The 20146-nt window shown below is 34.6% G+C and overlaps 2 protein-coding genes and 1 long non-coding RNA gene across 4 annotated transcripts; 1 reads left to right on the top strand and 2 right to left on the bottom strand.

The window, feature by feature from the left end:
• Positions 1 to 7263: 7263 nt before the first annotated feature.
• LOC145135864 (uncharacterized) lies at positions 7264 to 9255 on the bottom strand. The gene is made up of 3 exons (XR_013720091.1): positions 8921 to 9255; positions 7852 to 7910; positions 7264 to 7757 (listed from the first exon to the last, which is right to left on the bottom strand). It is a non-coding gene; the product is annotated as an uncharacterized LOC145135864 (long non-coding RNA).
• Positions 9256 to 11494: 2239 nt separating this feature from the next.
• Positions 11495 to 15436, top strand: LOC145137960 (putative sphingolipid transporter spinster homolog 2). 2 transcript variants are annotated; one of them, XM_079072102.1, is made up of 16 exons: positions 11495 to 11725; positions 12320 to 12460; positions 12565 to 12696; positions 12796 to 12897; positions 13001 to 13105; positions 13200 to 13275; positions 13397 to 13471; positions 13615 to 13717; positions 13803 to 13866; positions 13949 to 14040; positions 14127 to 14203; positions 14312 to 14425; positions 14543 to 14662; positions 14748 to 14876; positions 14972 to 15050; positions 15125 to 15436. In XM_079072102.1, the coding sequence occupies exons 2-16, from the start codon at positions 12402 to 12404 to the stop codon at positions 15256 to 15258; spliced, it is 1461 nt and encodes a 486-aa protein (XP_078928228.1). In that variant the 5' UTR covers positions 11495 to 11725; positions 12320 to 12401; the 3' UTR covers positions 15259 to 15436. The 2 variants fall into 2 exon arrangements, with proteins under 2 accessions (XP_078928228.1, XP_078928227.1); XM_079072101.1 differs by having other exon boundaries at positions 12291 to 12460.
• A 695-nt stretch (positions 15437 to 16131) lies between these two features.
• Positions 16132 to 18685, bottom strand: LOC145139929 (uncharacterized). The gene is made up of 5 exons (XM_079073585.1): positions 18511 to 18685; positions 18307 to 18455; positions 18103 to 18212; positions 16392 to 16447; positions 16132 to 16343 (listed from the first exon to the last, which is right to left on the bottom strand). Exons 1-5 carry the CDS (start codon positions 18683 to 18685, stop codon positions 16132 to 16134), a joined length of 702 nt encoding a protein of 233 aa, XP_078929711.1.
• Between the last annotated feature and the right edge of the window lie 1461 nt (positions 18686 to 20146).

Raw genomic sequence — 20146 nt, 5'->3', positions numbered from 1 at the left:
AAGACATATGTGGAATAAATTGGAATTGGGTAAACAAACAAAGCTAAAGCATATAAACTCTTCCCACAAACATGACTACCAATTACCTGAAAAAACTCATATGGCATTGCTCTTATAAAACCATTCAGAACTTTTTAAACAAAAACTTTCATAAGAAATGAAATAAAATTACAGGATTGTAATGAAATTGACATCATTACACAATTTTATGATGTCTGCACCAACACCACAGAATTTTATGACAGGTCGATAGTAGGCTCTACTTACGATTAATTTTATAGCACTTTTGACAAATTTAATCTTAGCTGCAATTTTACTTGCAGTATCCATTGCATCAGATAGGTTTGTAGGGGAAAAAGCCTCATTTCATCTATATACATAAAGACACACATATATACATCATACACACAAACATACGAATACCCATACATAATTGTTTCGATATTTTGCTTGATTGGCTTTTATTCCATCTGAATTCAATTTGCTGAGGAGATACAAAACAAAACAGAACATAATTCATATACAACATAATTTTTTAGGAGCATACCAAGTCCCTGGAATTCAGGTTCGAGAGCTCTTGCAGTACCCATTGTGCTTGTAACTTCTTCAAATGATGATAGAAGAAAAACCATCAAATTTCCCACTGTATAATGTTTAAATGTAAGATTTTGAGAAAGGAAGCATATATTGGAACAATCGTGAATCATAAGTTCAACAAATTCAATAAATGGTGATATCAACTAAACAACCAAATAATCATTTATTTGGATTCCGATTTGTTTAATCTAGTGATGATTACTGATTTAGTTTGACACATGGTAGCTGTATAGAGTTTGGAACTCATTGGAAAAATAAAATGATTGAAAATAAAGATGAAAACACACAAAGCATAACATATGCCACATAATCAACGATAATCATTAGCGTAAAAAATCAACTTACTATTTGTGTGGCTTTCATTATGAGAAGATGTTACTCGAAAGGAATCATTTGAAACCTACAACAAGAAAAGTATTTGTAACATCCCAAAAATCATAATAAAATTTTTCATTTTCATAAAACTTTCCCGCAAAACCATAAGGTAGTAAACCATTGTTTTAAAATCAAATCCATAGAATCAGAGTATCAAAAATCTCTCAAAACATAAATCAGCAGGAGGATGTGTATGATCATGCCTTCGGCTTCCCACAATCACCAATGGTACCTAAAAGACATTTATAAACAATTGGATAAACACGAAGCTTAGTGAGTTTTCCATAAAATACCTCACACAACAATATATACAATGCATGCATACTGGGCCTACAACATAAGACTGGACCACCCCCGGGACTACAGCATAAGACTGGACCGCCCCCGAGCCTGCAACATAAAGTTGGATCGCTCCGAGCCCACAACATAAGACTGGACCGCCCTTGAGCCTGCAGCATAAAGTTGGACCGCTCCCGAGCCCACATTCCAAGAGTGGAATGCCCTCCTGGCCCTCGGCTCATGACTGGATTGCCCTCGAGCTCACAACATAATACTGGAATGTCCTTCCTGCCCTCAGCTTATGATTGGATTGCTCCCGAGCAAGGGCGAATCTTGTATACAAGACTGGTTGTGCCCCCCTTGATTTTTGGGTTAGAAATAGCCTATATAACTTCAAATTTTTTAATTATAGGCCTGCAAATGTCAAAATTGGGTTGTGGCCCAATTTTGACTTTGGTGCTATGGAGTTGTCTTGTAACAATCTCCAATAGAGCACTTGGTAATTTCATTGGCAAAGTCTTTGTGACTCTGGTGCTATGAAGTTACAAAAAGATCATTGCGTAAAATGTTATAATCTAACACATTCTAATAGTGGCAAGAATTTGGTGTTCTTACACTTATAATAAGGATTATGAATTGTGAAATGAGTATCATTGAAAGTGTGTTCAATTGATCTATTTCACAAAGTAAGGACCATAGGTAAACATAGTGTGCATGCTTGGAGCATGGGATGACTATTGTTTCAATTCAAGTATTAAGTTGATTATCCGAAACATTATACAATGAGTAATGTGTATACAATATGGTAACTAAATAATAAGTGTTTTATTTATACTGAAGAGTTTGAGGCCATATTGGATTCAATTATTCTTGTGTTTCACTTTGCATGTTTTGACTTCCAGAATAACTAGGTTATTCAAACATCCACAGTAAATCATACTTTGGAAGTAGGATATGAGGTAAGACTGTCATGAATCCGACTGTAGATTGTCTAAGCGTTTAGACATAGCAAAAGTCTGTTGCAGTGTTCATGAGTGCTCCTGAAATAAGATTTGAGTATTGGATTAAACTCACGCTCACATGAATCACTTCATGGATTTTATCACGAGTGATTGTGAGACGATAATATCTTATATTCTTGAAACGGAGAGATATGAGTTGTTGTTTGCGAGTCGGTTGCACATTGATAATGCGTAAACGCATCAGTAACTTGATGTTATAAAACGTATTGTTGTGTGTGATTTGATGAGTAAATAGTGCAAGCATATGAGTCGACGTTTATCCGTTCCTTTTACCCAAAGTGGGATAAAAGCCTGGACTAAGTTGATGTGTTCAACTGAAGTCTATTGTCAGTCGTCTTAAATCGGAAATCGGGAAACAACACATAGACATAGAGAATGATTATAATCCATGTCTCATGTCTATATGATATCTTGAGAATGGAGGAATATATGATCCCTTATCTAAAGGAAGCGTTACTGATAAGATCAAAGTTCGAAAGCGGCTTTTGAAAGCTACGATTGCTAATCAGATTCTGTACTCGTACTTGCAATAATAGTTATTAGACTTATCAAAGTGGGAGACTGTTGATTATATATCTAAGCCCATAACTATTTTTGGTATGTGCTTGATTTGATTATGAGCATGGTCCTTTTGGGTTGCCTTCACTCATGCAACTTGATAGGATGACAAGAGGAGAGAGAGTAGAATTTATTATGTGAATAATAAATTGGTACTCAAAATGGTTTTATTAATATATTACAAGATTAATATATTATTTGGAAATAATATTATTTAATTAGTATTGATCAGAAATTAATTTGGAATTAATTTAGTGGTCAAAAGAGACTGATTAAATAATTAGGGGACTGTTATGCAAAACATTGATAGTTGCATAATTGGGCTGATGGGCTCCATAGAGTGGAGTGGACGAAATTTATGGGGAAGCCCATAAGATTTCGTCCATGGGCTCTAAGGAAGGAGTTCATGGGCTGCTTGTTGCCTAAGTTAGGTATTAGGGTTTCCACCTGAAAACCCTAGCAGCCACAACTATATATAGAACCCCATACAAAGGGATTTTCGGCTAAGCATCCTAGAAAGAAACCCTAGCCGAAATCCTTCTCTCCTAAGTCATCTTCTTGCATTGGGTGTTTGTGACTCAATTAGAGGTGCAACACTTTGGGCACTAGGCTTTCAGAAGTCAAGATCAAGAAGGATTAAACTTGTTATTGCTACATAACAAGAGAGGTAAAGTCTATAACCCTAATCATATGACAATTTCGAAATATGTAGGCTAGTCATAGGGTTATTGTTTTGGTATTCATAGTTGTATGTTCAAATTAGAAAAACCTAGATCCAAAAAATACTTTTTCTCAAAATTCTTATTTTAAAGAATACTACGATTTTCTTTTTGGTGGTTTTAGCTAAAAAGTCAACCATTCTCTTTGTAGCTTTTTACGTCACACATTCATTGTGCGCGACTGACTTTTATATCTTATAAAAATCATATTTAATTCATACGAAGTCGGATTTCTACGAAGTTTATATTTTCGGGATCGGGAAGACATGTACTTTCTATATATATATATATATATATATATATATATATATATATATATATATATGTTTTGACGCACTTATTTTTACGATTTACAAGCGATTCAGTTGATTTTTCCTATTTTATTATATTATAATAATCATGAAACACATAATATTCACATAATTCATCTTTATTAAATTAAATAGGTAACAATTGTTGACCCTAACTATTACTTTGGTTAAGATTATTTATCTTAGATAATCTTCTATAAAAAAAATCATTTTTAACGCTTATTATATCTTAATTGACTAGCCCGAATCTGTGGGTGTTACATGTTACAACTCTCCCCCGCTTAAATTAGATTTCGTCCTTGAAATCTGACTCGGTTAGAATTCCTGAAAGTTATACTAACACTATTCCACATGCTCCCTCTCATCGCTTCATAACATTAACACATCCGAATTGAAAATTCGAGAGACCATGCAGAACCCAACTGATGCCAACAACAATCCAAACACTTAAAAACATTCAACTGCAAGAACCATTCTCTCTCCCCCAACGATACAACCCTACTCATAGTGAACTACTCAAACCGGGAAAATCTCGAGCTGCGACTGAACCGACTTATACCTAACAGAATTGGGAATAGATCAACCTAAAATTTCCAACATAATGGCTGATGATCATCCACTCGTCATACTTATCCCAAGTCTATGACCAAGAACACCACTAAACCGAGTATAACAATACTCAAAATATTTCGATCAAGAATTTCAACCCAACCTAAGCTCACAAATCACCTAAAAGTTCTCAAATACACACTTGACTTACTGCCAAGTCATCACCATCCCACTGCTCCCACGAACGTATCAGTGGTCAATCCGGAAGAAAAATCTTAGGCATCATTCATACTCCCATGTGCTCAGGGGTACAATTTAACTAACAATTCATGTAGGATTCCTACAACGAACTCTACCACTGGCAACTCAACTCACCCGAAACCGTTCTCGCAACAACGAATACAAATCCACTAAGGAACTCAACGAGGAAATGCTGATAAATAACCATGATCTTTCCAACAACTCAAAATCCTACCAAATCCCCACCCAAAACCGTCAGCTATTGAGCCATCAATAATATTTCCATACTGCTCCAAATACCCAATTACGTCAAAGACCAAATGAATTACACAATGCGGATCTTCACGACATAACTACCGACCCAACACATAAGTAAAATTCACGAGGGTCCACGACACGTCGTGACACCATCCAACCATTGGAATGAGAAGCTCGTGGTTCCTCACCGTTCTTGCCATCACCCAATTTCAGCCATGATGACTCGCTCGTGGTTCCTCACCGTTCTTGCCATCACCCAATTTCAGCCATGATGACTCCCAACCAGCACCCGGTGGGCCTATAGACATACGACCATTAGGTCTGTCAATTCAGCCAATCATTTCGTGTATATGCGTAACACGACACGACATGAATTGTTTTTGTATAACCCGAAAACCACACGACACGACGTCGTGTTTTTTTCCTAACACGAACACGAATCTATTAAAAACCGACAAACACAACTTACACGACAACACGACAAAAGTAGCATAAAATTTTCTTTTGTTTAATTAATTCATGATTAAAAAACGACAAACATGACAACACGATAAAATAACAAAAAATACCAATATCCACAAATTAATACATGCTTAAAACGACAAACACGACAAAAAAAACATAAAATGGTACTAAATGTAAATAGAAATGCATTCCACTACTCTTGTAGTCTTGTATATCGTTGCTATCCATTTCCATGATATCATCGGTAAGCTCTTCTAAAGATAACTCTTCATCACCTACAAAATAAAAAACATAACGTAAACTTTATAAAAAAAAGTTAATTAATACACCAAATTCAAATTTTCAGAAAGTAAAAAAAAACAAATACCTTTAGTTCCAAACAACCAATATTTGGTGCAAATTATAGCCTCAACAATGTCATGCTTCAAAGAACTTCGATATTGATTAAGAACACGACCACCATTACTAAAGGCAGATTTGGATGCTATAGTGGAGACCGGGATGCTTAAAATATCTCGAGCCATAGAAGCAAGCTCCGGATAACGATATTGATGTGCTTTCCAAAAAGATAGAACATCTAAATCCTCATCTATGTCACTTCTTGGCTCATCTAAGTACATCTCCAACCGTGACTTTTGAGACAAAGCAAACTCTATACTCTCATAAGCCGTGAACTTCTGTGAAAAAAAATTATTAAGTGGAAAAAAATTATACATTAAGTTAAGATCACAAAATATTTAATAAGTAGTTTCTTACCTTTAACATGTCTCTCGTGCTTTTACTAAGCACCGTGCCACTCTTCTTTTCCTGCACAACCTTTCTTGAATCACCCCTTGATATTGTTGAAGTTTTACAAGACACGTGTGAATCAAGAACATACTCTTTAAAGAGATCAAATAATCTCTCCCTTACACGATCAATGTGATCACAATATTTGCTTCCGTATAGTTTTTTTTATAAATGAACTCAATGTACTGTATTTTATAACACGGATCCAAAACTGCAGCCATCGCCAAAATCACACTGTACTCGGACCAATACTTTGAAAACTTCTCATACATTTTGGAAGCCATTTCCTTCATAAACTTATCTGAGCTTACCATTTCTTCTTTTAAAATTTTTTCAACCATAGAAACAAAAGGAAAATACAAGTTTGATGTGGAGTATTTGTTTCCAGAAAAGATGCACGTAACTTCATAAAAAACCTCCAAGAATCTAAAAATCTTTTCTAATTTACCCCATTCATCATGACTTGGGCAATCCAAATAATTAGAGTCACTAAGTGCTAAATGAAAGAAAGCATGTCGATAAAATAAAGCACTTTTAATCATAAGATAAGTGGCATTCCATCGGGTAGGAACATCTTGACGCAAACCTGTTTTTGGATTCAAATTGACATATTTCACACAATCAATAAATTTCTTTCTCCTTGCTTGAGAACCCTTCACATACTTGATAGACTCTCGTACTTTAACGATCCCTTCATCAATAGCTTTCAAACCATCTTGCACAACCAAATTTAGCACATGAGCACAACAACGAATATGAAAATAATCTCCATTACTACGAAGAGCACCTTCATTGCACAATTGACCTTTTAGTAGATTGACAAAAGTATCATTACTTGATGCATTGTCTAATGTGATAGTAAACAACTTTTAATCAATCCCCCAATCGGTCAATAAATTGGAAATTGTTTCTGTTAAGCATACGCCACTATGTGGGGGTGGCATATATTGAAAGCTTAAAATTCTCTTTTGCAATTTCCACTCCTCATCAATGAAGTGACAAGTCACACACAAAAAACCATCCGTGTTAATTGAAGACCACAAATCAGAAGTTAAAGAAATTCTACCCTGGTTTAACACTAGTAATTTCGTAAGTATGATTTTTTCCCTCTTAAACAGGCTCACAACATCTAATTTAGCTGTGTTTCTAGTATAAGTGGTAACTTTTTCATTTAAGTACCGAAATACTTCTCTAATCCCCTCATACTCCACAAAATTAAAAGGTAAATCATGCTTGACAATAGCTTCACTCACAAGTTCACGAAATCTTTCGGGTTTAAAAATTGTGGAATTCATAGACAATGAACCACCAGATTTTGAAATAAGTAGTTGTGCTATGTCACTTGTATCTCTCCTAGGCCACTTTTTTATGTGACTTCGCAAGCTTCCTGTTCCATTTTTTGTTTCACAGATATATCTTTTTGAGCATCTCTTACATTTTGCCCTTTCCCTCCCATTGTTACCAATTGGAAGTCTTTCAAAAAACCTCCATACCTTCGACCATCGTTCTCTTTCTGATTTGACATGAACTTATTCACCTTCTATTTTAACATATACATCAACCACACTAATGTCATCTTCTTCGAGGTCAACATCCTTCAAAAAACAAATATAAGATTTCGGTATGCAATGAATTGAAAGAGTAGTAAACTTCCTGAAATGCAATAAATTGAGATGATAGTAAAAATACCTGGGGAGCCACAACTACAGCAGGTTCTGTTGTTGAATCAAGCTTTGCCTTCTTCATAACTAGGATGCCAAAAGATTCAAAAAAGAATCAGAAAGAAAATCAGAAATAAACAAATGTATTACTATAAAGTCAGAAATAAGAAAAAAAAATTCAAACACATAGCAGTAAATTTCGAAAAACTTTGCAGTGAAGTAAGAAAGAAACGAATATATTACCATAAAGTCAAAAATAAGAAAAAAATCTGAACACATAGTCAAAATTAAGAACAATCACAAAATACCACATTTAAAGCATAGGCAGAAAGTAGCCAAGATTACAGAGTCAAAAGAGCAACTAGAAAGTGAAAACAAAAGGCTGAGAGAAGAGAGCTCATACGCCAATGAATTAGCCTATGCTACTACAAATGAGCTTAAGATGATGTCTGAAAAAGTCGTGAAGCTAATAAACCACGGTGTTGTTTGAATTAAGTCAGTAAGGTTGATTGATTGTGTGAGTATTTGGTTGCTTTGTAAACAATAATGGTGTGGTTTTCAATGCTAAAGGCTACATGGTCTTGCACATATACTTGTTTGTAAACAAAAAAAAGTATGGTGAAATAATTAGAGCATGTTATAAAAACAAGAATCAAAAATCATACATGATACATACACCGATACACCATACATTATGCAGTCAGAAAAAGGAACACACATCAAAGAATTTTGAAAATCATATATTCTGCAATCAGAAACAAACATAAAGAAGGAATCACCGTTGACGCCTTGTACCAATAAATCAGAGCATATTAGGCAAAAAAAGAAACACATAGCAAGGAATTTCGAAAATCATAAATGGAGAAAACATAAGCAATTTCGAAACATTGTTGGACTAATATCGAGAAAACAGAAGGAATCATCGTTGATGTCTTGTACTAATGAGAAAAGATAATAAGAGGAGGTGAACTAGGGTTTGATACTTGTGTGATGGCGGTCAAAGTTAAGCGGCAAATCAAAAAATATAGCTATATGATCGATTAGCTAAACTAAAAAAGAACACAAAGTAATGAATTTCGATTGATGAAGAACATTACCGTGATGATCGATGAAAAACAGAAGAAATCACCAAGATAGTTGTGATGAAGAAATCAGCAACTCGCTATGTTCTGAAGAGCCAAGTCGATGTGTTCTACTGTTCTTGGTTGCTCGAAATCGGTTTTAATTGATAATGTAGCGGATTGAAGAGATGGTAGAGACGATACTAGAGAGTAGAGAGCATCAGAGCAACCATAATCTGCACTGCAATTACTCAAATATATAATCGTGGATGGAGAATTGGAGATTGGAGAGCCGATGGAATATGAACCAGAAGAGTGAAGACTGAAGAGGCGTACGTGAAATCGTGAATCGTTTAATTGATTTTTGCCAGTGCCTGAGGGAACTTTCTTGGAATTTTATAAAGTTATTAAAACAAAGAGACGCTTCACTTCTAAACATTTAAACGAATATATATATATATATATATATATATATATATATATATATATATATATATATATATATATATATATATATATATATATATACATTAAAATAATTATAAATATATTTTCAAAATTATTATTTAATAAAAGAGTAAGTCAGATGTATATCGTGTCAAACTCATTTTATTGTCGTGTTATATGTGGGCTTTTAATCGTGTTTAATTCTTGTTACTTTCGTGTCAATTTCGTGCCAATTTTTTAACCCGAACACGACACGATACGACGTCGTGTTTTTTTTACTAACACGAATTTGAATTTCGATTTCGTCACAATTTCGTTTTGTGTCGTATATTCTTATCGTGTCGTGTCGTGGCATGTTTTGACAGGCCTAACGGCCATCATCCGACCATCCTGTAGGAACCCAGTCAACATTCAACTTAACGCTTACCAAAACCACAGGAGTCATACCATACTATAAAGTGCAACCCTTCCACAGTCTTACAACCAATCCTGTAACGGCCTAACTCATCCTATAAAATGTTACGAGCCAAATCGTAGACTTACCACACTTTCACAACCACCTACCAACCTAGTGAATGTTGTGGTTGCCCCCACAGTCTTACATCACCTCCACAACAGCCTATCATCCCACAAGAATACCTAACCAAAGATCAATATGAGCCGAACCTCAGTCTCTTGGACCCTGACATTCGGGTTGTGCTTCGAATCCCAGAGCGTTCGTCCGACAAGAACATGCAAGAACATGCATAGAGGTCCTAACACAACCCTCAACCTAAACCTAGCCACAAATCCAAAATACGCCCCTACCTCTGCCTCGCGTCCACAAATGAGCTAACCTGAATCCTTAACGTTTGATTCCCTGATTACAATAGACCAATAAACACTTTCTTGTGTGAGCCTCGACTCATACCACAACCAGAAGAAACCAGTTATCCTCTTGTCCTTAAATACAAAACTCCAAGTTGATCCGCACTTTATTGATTACATTCCCAAATCCATGTTCATATTAATAATGGTGATAAACTTTATTGATTTACTTAACTGTTTTTCTATGTCAGTCATTGTTTTTTTGGGTTAACTTTTTTATCCACTATCATACTTTATGCCACTACACTAGAATGGACGTTGATTTTATGTATTTATGGTTCATGCTTTTTTATTTGCACAATATACAAAAATTATATTTGTTATTTATTTGTTTGTATTTATAAAGTATGACAATCATGTATGTAAATCAGTATAATTGTGGTTCATGTTTACTTATTCCTTTGCCATATGTTTATCTTCTATTTTCTAATCACATATATATATATATATATATATATATATATATATATATATATATATACACGCACACACACACTGGTTTCGATGGGTACCCGATGGGTAGCGATTCCGAAAAAATAAAAACCGGAACCGCATAAGGCGGTTCCAAAACTTTAGGAACCCAAAACCGGAACTGCTTAAGACGGTTCCAAAGCGATTTTGGTTCTAAAAACGGGTATCCTACACACCTCATCAATTACCGCGATGTTGTCGTGCCCATTCTTCATAGCCTAAAAAACATATTCTCTATATATATTAAAAGATTTTCGATTTTTTTATTTGAATGCTCTTTTCGCATGCATGTAATCATAATTATTTTGATCAAATTATTAATTTTTTATTAAATTATTAAATCTTATAAAAAATAAATAAAAGTGAGAGTAAATTACACGAATGGTCCCTATGGTTTGGCGTAATTTGCGCGTTTGGTCCCTAACTTATTTTTTTTAACTCGGAAGGTCCCTACTGTTTGTTTTTGTTGCGCGTTCGGTCCCTGTCTTACCTAAAAATGTTATTTTGCCATTGATTTTTTAATTTATTCAAATAAATACAACACCAACTCCATTTTCATCTCACCTTACCTTACTTTACCTTACCTACCCCACATTATTTACATAAATTAAAAAATCAAGGGCAAAATAGTCTTTTTAGGTAAGACAGGGACCAAGCGTGTTACAAAAATAAACTGTAGGGATCTTCCGAGTTAAAAAAATAAATTATGGACCAAAAGTGCAAATTACCTCAAACGATAGGGACTATTCGTGTAATTTACTCTAAAAGTGAGCCCTATTTTTTTTTTTTTTCTTTTCATTTAACTATGTAACTTTTCAACAAAAATTGAAAACCCCCCATCCTCATCAATCCACATGTCTGGTTAAAGAAACATGGTTTTGGGGTTGCCCGGTCTTCCAATCGATCCCTCTCTCGCTCGCTATTGGCTGTGTACCCACGAAAACCTCTCGTCTTCTCTCTCACACACATACACACACAGCATATTCAAATTGTATTGATCAGATTCGAAATCTTCCGCCGTTGATCACCGTCTCTGTCGGCCGTCACCACCTTCCTGTAAGTTCGGTCAAGCTTTTTTCTTTAGTCAAATCCAATGACTTGCTTTAGCAGCTGTCAAGTTAAACCGTTTTTTTTTCCTATTAATTTCATCAATTTGTGTTTTCTCAAACTCGATCAATGATTATCAGTTCGATTGTCCATCTTCCTGTAAGTTCAATTTGTGCTTTAGCAGTCGCCAAGTTAGCAGTTTTTTTTTGTATTAAATTCATCAATTTGTGTTTTCTCAAACTCGATCGATGATTCTCGGTTCGATTGTCCATCATAACCACCGAAAATTTGGGTTTCTATGATGGTAAAAAGGATTTCGCACAAGTTATCGTTAGATTTTGGTTATATGTGGTGTTGAGAAGGAATCATGCATAGAATCTGGAAAATCTGTCTCAACTGGACAAAATATTTCCATTTTCCATCATATATCAACACCAGCATCAATATAAACTCTGAAATCAGAATACAACTAACAATAATCAGGAAAAGGGGGTTTGGTGGGTCTTAACTTATCTTCTACTACAATTATGTGAAGCAACTAATAAGTTAACTGATATACTGTATCTATGTACAGATAAAAAGTAATCGTACATGAATATTCAGGAATAGGAAGGTTAAACACAGGACTTGAAGATCAATAAATTTCAAGCCCTAGTGTCACACTGAGACAGAGACGAAGGAAAAAATGGCTATAGATCCAACTTCAGTATCTGATCCTGCTCCTTCTTGGTTCACTCCCAAAAGGTACACGTACATTCTTCATGTTTCTTCTCTTTTCCTCTTTTCACTTCTTGATCAATTGAGAAGAAATCCATCTAAATTAATCTGGAAATTCTCATAATGAACAGGTTGCTTGTGGTATTCTGTGTGATCAACATGGTAAATTATATAGATCGAGGAGCAATTGCCACTAATGGTGTAAATGGGAGCCCTAGAATTTGTACAGAGAATAATGTGTGTTCAGATGGTAGTGGAATTCAGTAAGTCTTACTTCCAAGCATCTGATATTGTGAGTTAATTAATATCATTAACTTTATAACATCATTTCTCAGATGTTCTTTATACCTTCTTTACTACAGGGGTGAATTTGACCTAAGCAATTTTAAAGATGGTATTCTATCTTCTGCTTTCATGGTTGGACTTCTTATTGCATCTCCAATATTTGCATCCTTAGCCAAGAGGTAAGTTGGTAATTTGTCTCTTTCTAAATCTAAAACATCACTCGATTGACAAAAATCACTGATATCTTTTTATTTTTTTATATTTTTGTGTATATGAGCACAGCATTAATCCTTTTAGACTTATTGGAGTTGGATTGTCAGTGTGGACACTTGCTGTAGTTGGTTGTGGGCTTTCGGTTGATTTTTGGTCAATCACTATCTGTCGAATGTATGTTGACCATTTTACCCTTTCAAACACCATCAACCTTCATAAATTTTATGTCTTTTTTTTTTTGGTGTAACTGAAATATTGTTGTTTTTAGGTTAGTTGGTGTTGGTGAAGCTTCTTTTATAAGTCTTGCAGCTCCATTCATTGATGACAATGCTCCAGTAGCTCAGGTTCTCTTTCTTACTTGCTAATATTATCCTCCACATTTATATATTTTTTGTTTCTAAGTTTTTTTATTTTTATAAATTTATAATTTCAATAGCTAAACTTTATATCCATTTTGTTTTATAGAGAACCGCATGGCTGGGAATATTCTATATGTGCATACCTACTGGAGTTGCTGTTGGCTATGTCTATGGTGGATTGGTATGCCACTATATTTCATATCACATGACATGATAAGATAGGACAAAACAAGCTTTCTAGGGACCTTTTTTATGATGAGGGTATTTTTGTCTTTTGTACAGACAAGAGATATAACCTGTTCTGTTCTATTCTCTGATTTACAGGTTGGAGATGGTTTAGGTTGGCGATATGCATTTTTTGGTGAAGCAATTTTAATGCTTCCATTTGCTATTTTGGGTTTTGTAATGAAACCTTTGCAAATGAAAGGTATACATTTAACAATTTCTATTAAATTACTATTAAATTAACATTTTTTTTGTCGCCATAGTTAACAAGTTCCATGTTTATGTAGGCATGTCGAATGCTAAAATCATCCCAGGGTCTTTAAATGAAGAGTTCTCAAAGAAAGATTCCAGGTTTTCCCTTATAAAATTTACATCTATAAAACCTGTTTTATATTATTTATTTACACTAGCGTTTTTTTTTTTCTTTTTTCAGCTATGTTTCATATACGTCAAATCAGTTATCAAGATTAGGGCAAGATATAAAGGCTCTTTTGAGTGAGAAAGTATATGTTGTAAATGTTCTAGGTAATTAATTAATATTCTCAAATCTCAATTATTGTTCTCACTCAATTTATTATTTGCTGATTTTCTACTTTTTAATGGCTTTTTAGGTTACATAGCGTATAATTCTGTCATTGGTGCATATTCATACTGGGGCCCAAAAGCTGGTTATAGCATATATCAAATGGTAACAACATTTTATCTAGAAACCGAAATTGTTATGAAATAAAAAAAAATGTTCTTTAAGCTTCCAAAGTGTTCATTTTGGATTTTTCATATTTTAATATTTTTATAGGAGAATGCTGATTTATTATTTGGAGGAGTCACAGTTGTTGGTGGAATTGTGGGGACAATAGGAGGAAGTGTTCTTTTGGATCGTATGAATTCCACAATCCCCAATGCTTTTAAGGTACATATTTATATCTATAATTTATTAATTAATAATTATTTTTACATTTTGAATATATATATATATATATATATATATATATATATATATATATATATATATTTTTACCTTTTGCAGATACTTTCCATAGCAACATTTTTTGGAGCAGTGTTTTGCTTTAGTGCCTTTTGTTTCAGCAGCCTATACGTTTTCTTGGTTCTCTTTTTAATTGGGGAGATTCTTGTTTTTGCCACTCAGGTAAATTGTAATTAACTTGTTACGAATTTGAATTAGGTTTATTTATTTATCATTTAGATGCTGATAAATAAATAAATAAAAACAGGGTCCAGTGAATTTTGTATGTCTCCATAGTGTTAAACCAAGTTTACGACCATTGTCAATGGCAATTTCTACTGTGTCAATTCACATCTTTGGTGACGTGCCCTCCTCGCCACTTGTCGGAATCCTACAGGTTTGAAAATTACCTATTTATTTTTATTTATTTAATATTCTTCATTTTGAATTTATCAATGATTCTTAATAGTTTTTTATCTGTGACACTCACAGGACAAACTTAATAACTGGAGGACATCTGCTTTGATCTTAACTTCAGTATTCTTTTTGGCAGCTGGAATATGGTTTATAGGTAAGGGCATATAAGTCTTTTTCCACAAATGAGATGAAGATCATATTTTTTGTGATGTGGTTTGTTTTTCTTAGGTATCTTTCTTCCTAGTGTGGATAGATATGAAGAAGATAGTGAGCATTTGGGGACACGTGTTGAGCAGCCAGATGTGACACCTTTGCTTGAGTCTAAGGTGGCTAATGGAGATTCTACTTCTGCTTCACTATAAAAAGGGTAAAGAAAAAGATTGAAGGACTTGACACGTGGAAAGTGTACAGTTTTGGGAAGTTATAAAACTTTTCCTTTTTAGGGGGTGTAACTGTAACATTACTCAAACTGTGATATAGTACTCTCGTCTATTGTAAAATATTGTGTGGGTTAATATTATGTAAAATATCTTTTTTTTTTTTTTGGGTACCATTGGTAGTCATAGACCAAGTAATTATGTGATCTGTTCTTGGTAGCTTGCCTTTTTATTATTTCTCACTTTTCAAAGTTATCAAGAAGGTTGTTAGTATACTGGAAGGTTCAAGAAGAAAGTTCCTATGGGGAGGGGCTAGCAAGGGGCAGATGATAACAAAAAAATAAATTGGGTTGCTTGGATACCTTGGTGAAGTCTAAAAAGTTGGGTGGTATGTGTATTGGTTGCCTTTGTTCCCTAAATATGGCTCTTTTGGTGAAATGGAGATGGAAACTTAAAATGAAATATAATATCCTATGGTCGAATTGTATAAAATCGTGGCATAATATCACTTGATTTTCTTTTAAACGGTTGAATTGCATCAAACAAGCTCTAACAAAAAGCTAGAGCACAAAAATCAAACAAAAACATCAAAAGTTTAAAAAAGGATTCCGAAGCTACTCATTCCATTTAATCTGGAATTTTTGCTTCCTATGAGCTACCCAAATGAAAGCAAAAGATACAATATCATCAAAAAGACTATCCTTTTGTGGTCATAAACGCTCCTATTCGTGAATTTCTATGAGGACCACCAAGTTGCGACTAAGATAGCCTCCAAAACCAATTTACGGCCTGAAGATAAATGCAATGACTCCAAAAATGTAGCTAAGTCACGCACAAATAAGATATTCGTCAAATCAACTACGCACCATCTACCAACTTTCTAAAAGATTTGAGAAGAACATGACAAGTATCTTCAGAAACATTGTTGCAAATTCGACATAAAGCACAAGGAATGTCAATGCCACATTTCAGCAAATTATCTTTTGTGGGTAAACGATCCAAAGCAGCTCTCCATCGAAAAATGTTCACCTTAATAAGAAGAATTTTATTCCATTCCGTTTTAGGGCTAACTGAAATAAACCGATATCATCAATACACATATATCCTTAACAACAAACTCCATCCCATTATTAAGATCCCAACTCCAATTGTCCGATCTATCAGAGAAATTAACCTGCAACAAAAGAGTTTTTAAGTTTTGAAATTGCAAATCTTGAGCACCACTTCGAGGTTCGATACACCAATCCCACTTCCAAGCATTTTCTGACCTCTTTGCAACAAAACAATTAGGTGTTGTTTGTTTTGGAAGTGGTTAAATGTCTTTTGTCTTTTTCCATGTTTGTGGAGAAGACGTGCACTTGAGAAACGTCTACCCGCCAGAAGGAAAAAGTGCTCAAAAAGTACTTTTGTAGAAAAACAAACGAGACCTTAATATTTGTGTCCAAGAGAGCAATTATAGGAAAAAAAAAATAAGCTCCAACGTACTGTTTCCCACCCAAATATCCTTCCAGAACTTAGTGTCTCTCCCGTCTCCAATCATCTTTCGCATCAAATTCAAAGAAACAACTTGATTTTTATGGAGTTTTAACACTGAATCAACAATAGAAGACCATAACACCTTTATTTTTGAATTTATGACCATCATCCACAAAACCACCAATTCTATCATGTATGTAGGGCTGACAATTCTCGACACGACACGGGACACGACCCGCGACACGACACGAAATAAATGGGTTTGGGTTGAGTTTTTCAACTCGCCAACCCGCCAACCCATTTATTAAATGGGTCAGATATGGGTTTCTTAAAAAATAAACGGGTTGACCCGCCAACCCGTTTATATTCTTAATAAAAAAATTATTTTATTTTTAAATGTATTTATGTATCAAGTATTAATATTTAATAAGTGTTATATAATATATACCATTTATTCATAGACCATTTGACTGTTTTGACATTATGACTCGTGGTGGATGGTCTAAGGTCATAAGTCGTAACCTATAAGGCTAAGTCTGTAACATGTTTCTATGAATGTTTTTAATTTTCATTTGGATGTTTAAGACTTAAATATCTAAAATTCAGACCCACAAACCCAAATCTGACCCACGAACCCGCCAACTTGTGAACCCATATAAATAAATGGGTTGGTGGGTCATATATGGGTTTATGTTCCAAACCCGCCAACCCGTGACCTGTATATTTAAATGATTCGTGTTTGGGTTGACATATTTTGACCTATGCAGTTATAGCGGTCCAAAATCAAATATCGGTCAAGGGCCGATATTTGATATATAGGTTATCGCGGTGGGATATCGGTATTTTTATATTACGTAGCGCCTTTGTAACCTTGTGTTGTATTGGATGGATACAAGGTCATTAAGTAAAACATATAATAAATTAGAAAATGTTAGAAGCAAATGTTTGTCAATCCCATAAAATACCCCACCATATATCTATATTTTAACAATAAATGAAGTGATTTAATTAAAACTTTAGCTATAAACGCTATTTGACTGCTATCCCACCGATATTTGCCAAATATCAGTCAAATAGCGGTCAATATCGCCGCTATTTGTGGTACCGCTATTTTGACCGCTATTTAGTACCGCTATTTTGCTAGCTACCGATAACCGCTATCCCACCGATATCCCACCGCTATTGATTGCACAGATTTTGACCCGCCAACCCAGCGACACGCCAACCCGAACACGACACGATTGTCAGGCCTACATGTATGGATTGAATCACTTGAACCTAAAGCGCCAAAGGAGATGTTTGAAACCGCCAACGCCATTTGAGAAGTCAACTTCTCGAATACCAAGTACTCACCTTTCTTTAGAAGCGAGAACATATGACCATTTAACCAAAGCAATTTTTTTCTCATCTAGTTCACCTCCCCAAAAGAAATTTACCCTAGCTGCCTCCAATATTTTACCAACCTTATAAGGCATTTTGAACAAAGAAAGATAATATATTCCCAAAGCTCCAAACATTGATCAAAGAAAATCTTCCACCTATAGACATCATTTTTACTTGCCATCCATTCAATTTCTCCTTAAACTTTGACAAAATCGGATTCGAGCTAGCAATACGAGCCATACTAACTCCAATCGGAACCCCTAAGTACAAAAAAAGGAGCTGATCAGCTTCACAACCCGCAAAATTAGCTATGTTTTGCACCACTGAATAATCCATCTCAATTTATTTTTATCGATTTATGAAGATGAATATGCAAACCTGACACTGCATGAAAACTATTCAAGATGACAATTAAATTCTTGACGTTAAGCCGATACCATTTACCAATAAACAGAGCATCATCTGCATATAGAAGATGTGAAATCCTTATACCATCATCATCATCTCCGACTTTAATAGGATAAAAAAGACCTACATCCATATCATCAAACATAGCCACATTGAAATGGAACAGAAAAGGATACAACGAATCTCCTTATCTAAGCCTTTGTTCCAATCTAAATTCTTCCGTAGGATTCTCATTAATTAATATTGAGGATCCGAAAGAAATTAAACAAGCATTGATCCAACTTATCCATTTATGTCCCAAACCCATGAACTCCAACAATTTTAGCAAAAAACTCCATCATAAGCTTTTTCAAAATGGACTTTGAGAATCATAGCCTTTTTCTTTTTTTCTTTTACACCAGGACACAACTTCATTTATCAACAACGGATCATCCAGGATTTGCCAACCCTTTATAATATCTCTTGTATTGATGGAAACCGGTGGCTAAAGCTTCTCTCTAGCTAGCAGGCATTTGGCTTACCATTTCAAAGCTTGATTTAGCTAGAGTTGGGAGTTTGGGGTATTTTAATTGATGAATCGATGGAAATACGTTTGGGAGATGGTAGATACACCTATTTCTGGAAAGATAAATGATGTGATGGTGTAGTTTTCAAAGAGGTGTTTCTGGAGCTTTATCGTTTTTGACTTTTGAGGCTGACAAGAATTACTTGGTTAGTGACATAATTTTTAATTCTAGGTCTGGCAGATTTCATTGGTGTTGGGAAAGACAACTGAAACGAGGGTAAAAGAGAATTCGTTGCTTGAGTTGTGTGGTAAAACAAGGGCTGTCGATTTGGGTAATGCTGACTAGTAATGCACATGACACTTGGATTTAGAAAGGCAACTCCAAAAGTCAACTTTTTTATTTGGAGATTGCTGAAGAATAGGATTATGGTTGGTGGCTATTAATCTCGTTGCTAGAGGGGTGGTGATTAGATCATCTCTTTGTTACTTCTGTGGGGTCGCTGAGGAGGGGGTGAACCACCTGTTCTTTGGATGTCGTTTCGCTTATGAGATTTGGGTCTGGTTTAAAAATTGGTCTGTTTTTTTTTTTTTTTTTTTAATCGAGCCTTGTGTCCCAGATTGGTGCTTTTGGGTTGAACAAAATTGAGGTCAAGTTTAGGAGTGCCCTTTTCTGTGGTTCAGTCGGAATTTTAGATGCAATCCCATGAAGGTGGCAGATTTTATTCATAAATCTAAGTTTCACTTGTTAAGTTGGTTTGATTGGTAGTCCTAGTTTACTTTCCGTGTTGATATGTAATTGTAATTTTTGTTAGCGTATCACTGGTTTTCTTTTCGATATATTTCCGCCGTTCAAAAAAAAAATTTATGTATTTAAGGTATTTAAAAGATTGACACATATTTATAACACTAAATAAAATGTGGTTACTTATATCAACCAATCTTAAAACGTGATTATTTTTATGAGTCATACAAAATTTGTAGGTTTTTTTTTTTTTTTTTTGGGATTTTGACATTTTGTGGCAGTAGAAACTAGAAAATAAAAATCATCTAAGTTTAAAAAAAATAAAATTAACCTTGGATTTTGACGATATGTTTTTTGAT

Source organism: Lactuca virosa, chromosome 9 (genome assembly GCF_052849685.1).
Source record: "Lactuca virosa cultivar CGN04683 chromosome 9, Lactuca_virosa_CGN04683_v6, whole genome shotgun sequence".
Taxonomy (NCBI): Eukaryota; Viridiplantae; Streptophyta; class Magnoliopsida; order Asterales; family Asteraceae; genus Lactuca; species Lactuca virosa.
This window is presented reverse-complemented; position numbering and strand designations above follow the sequence as displayed.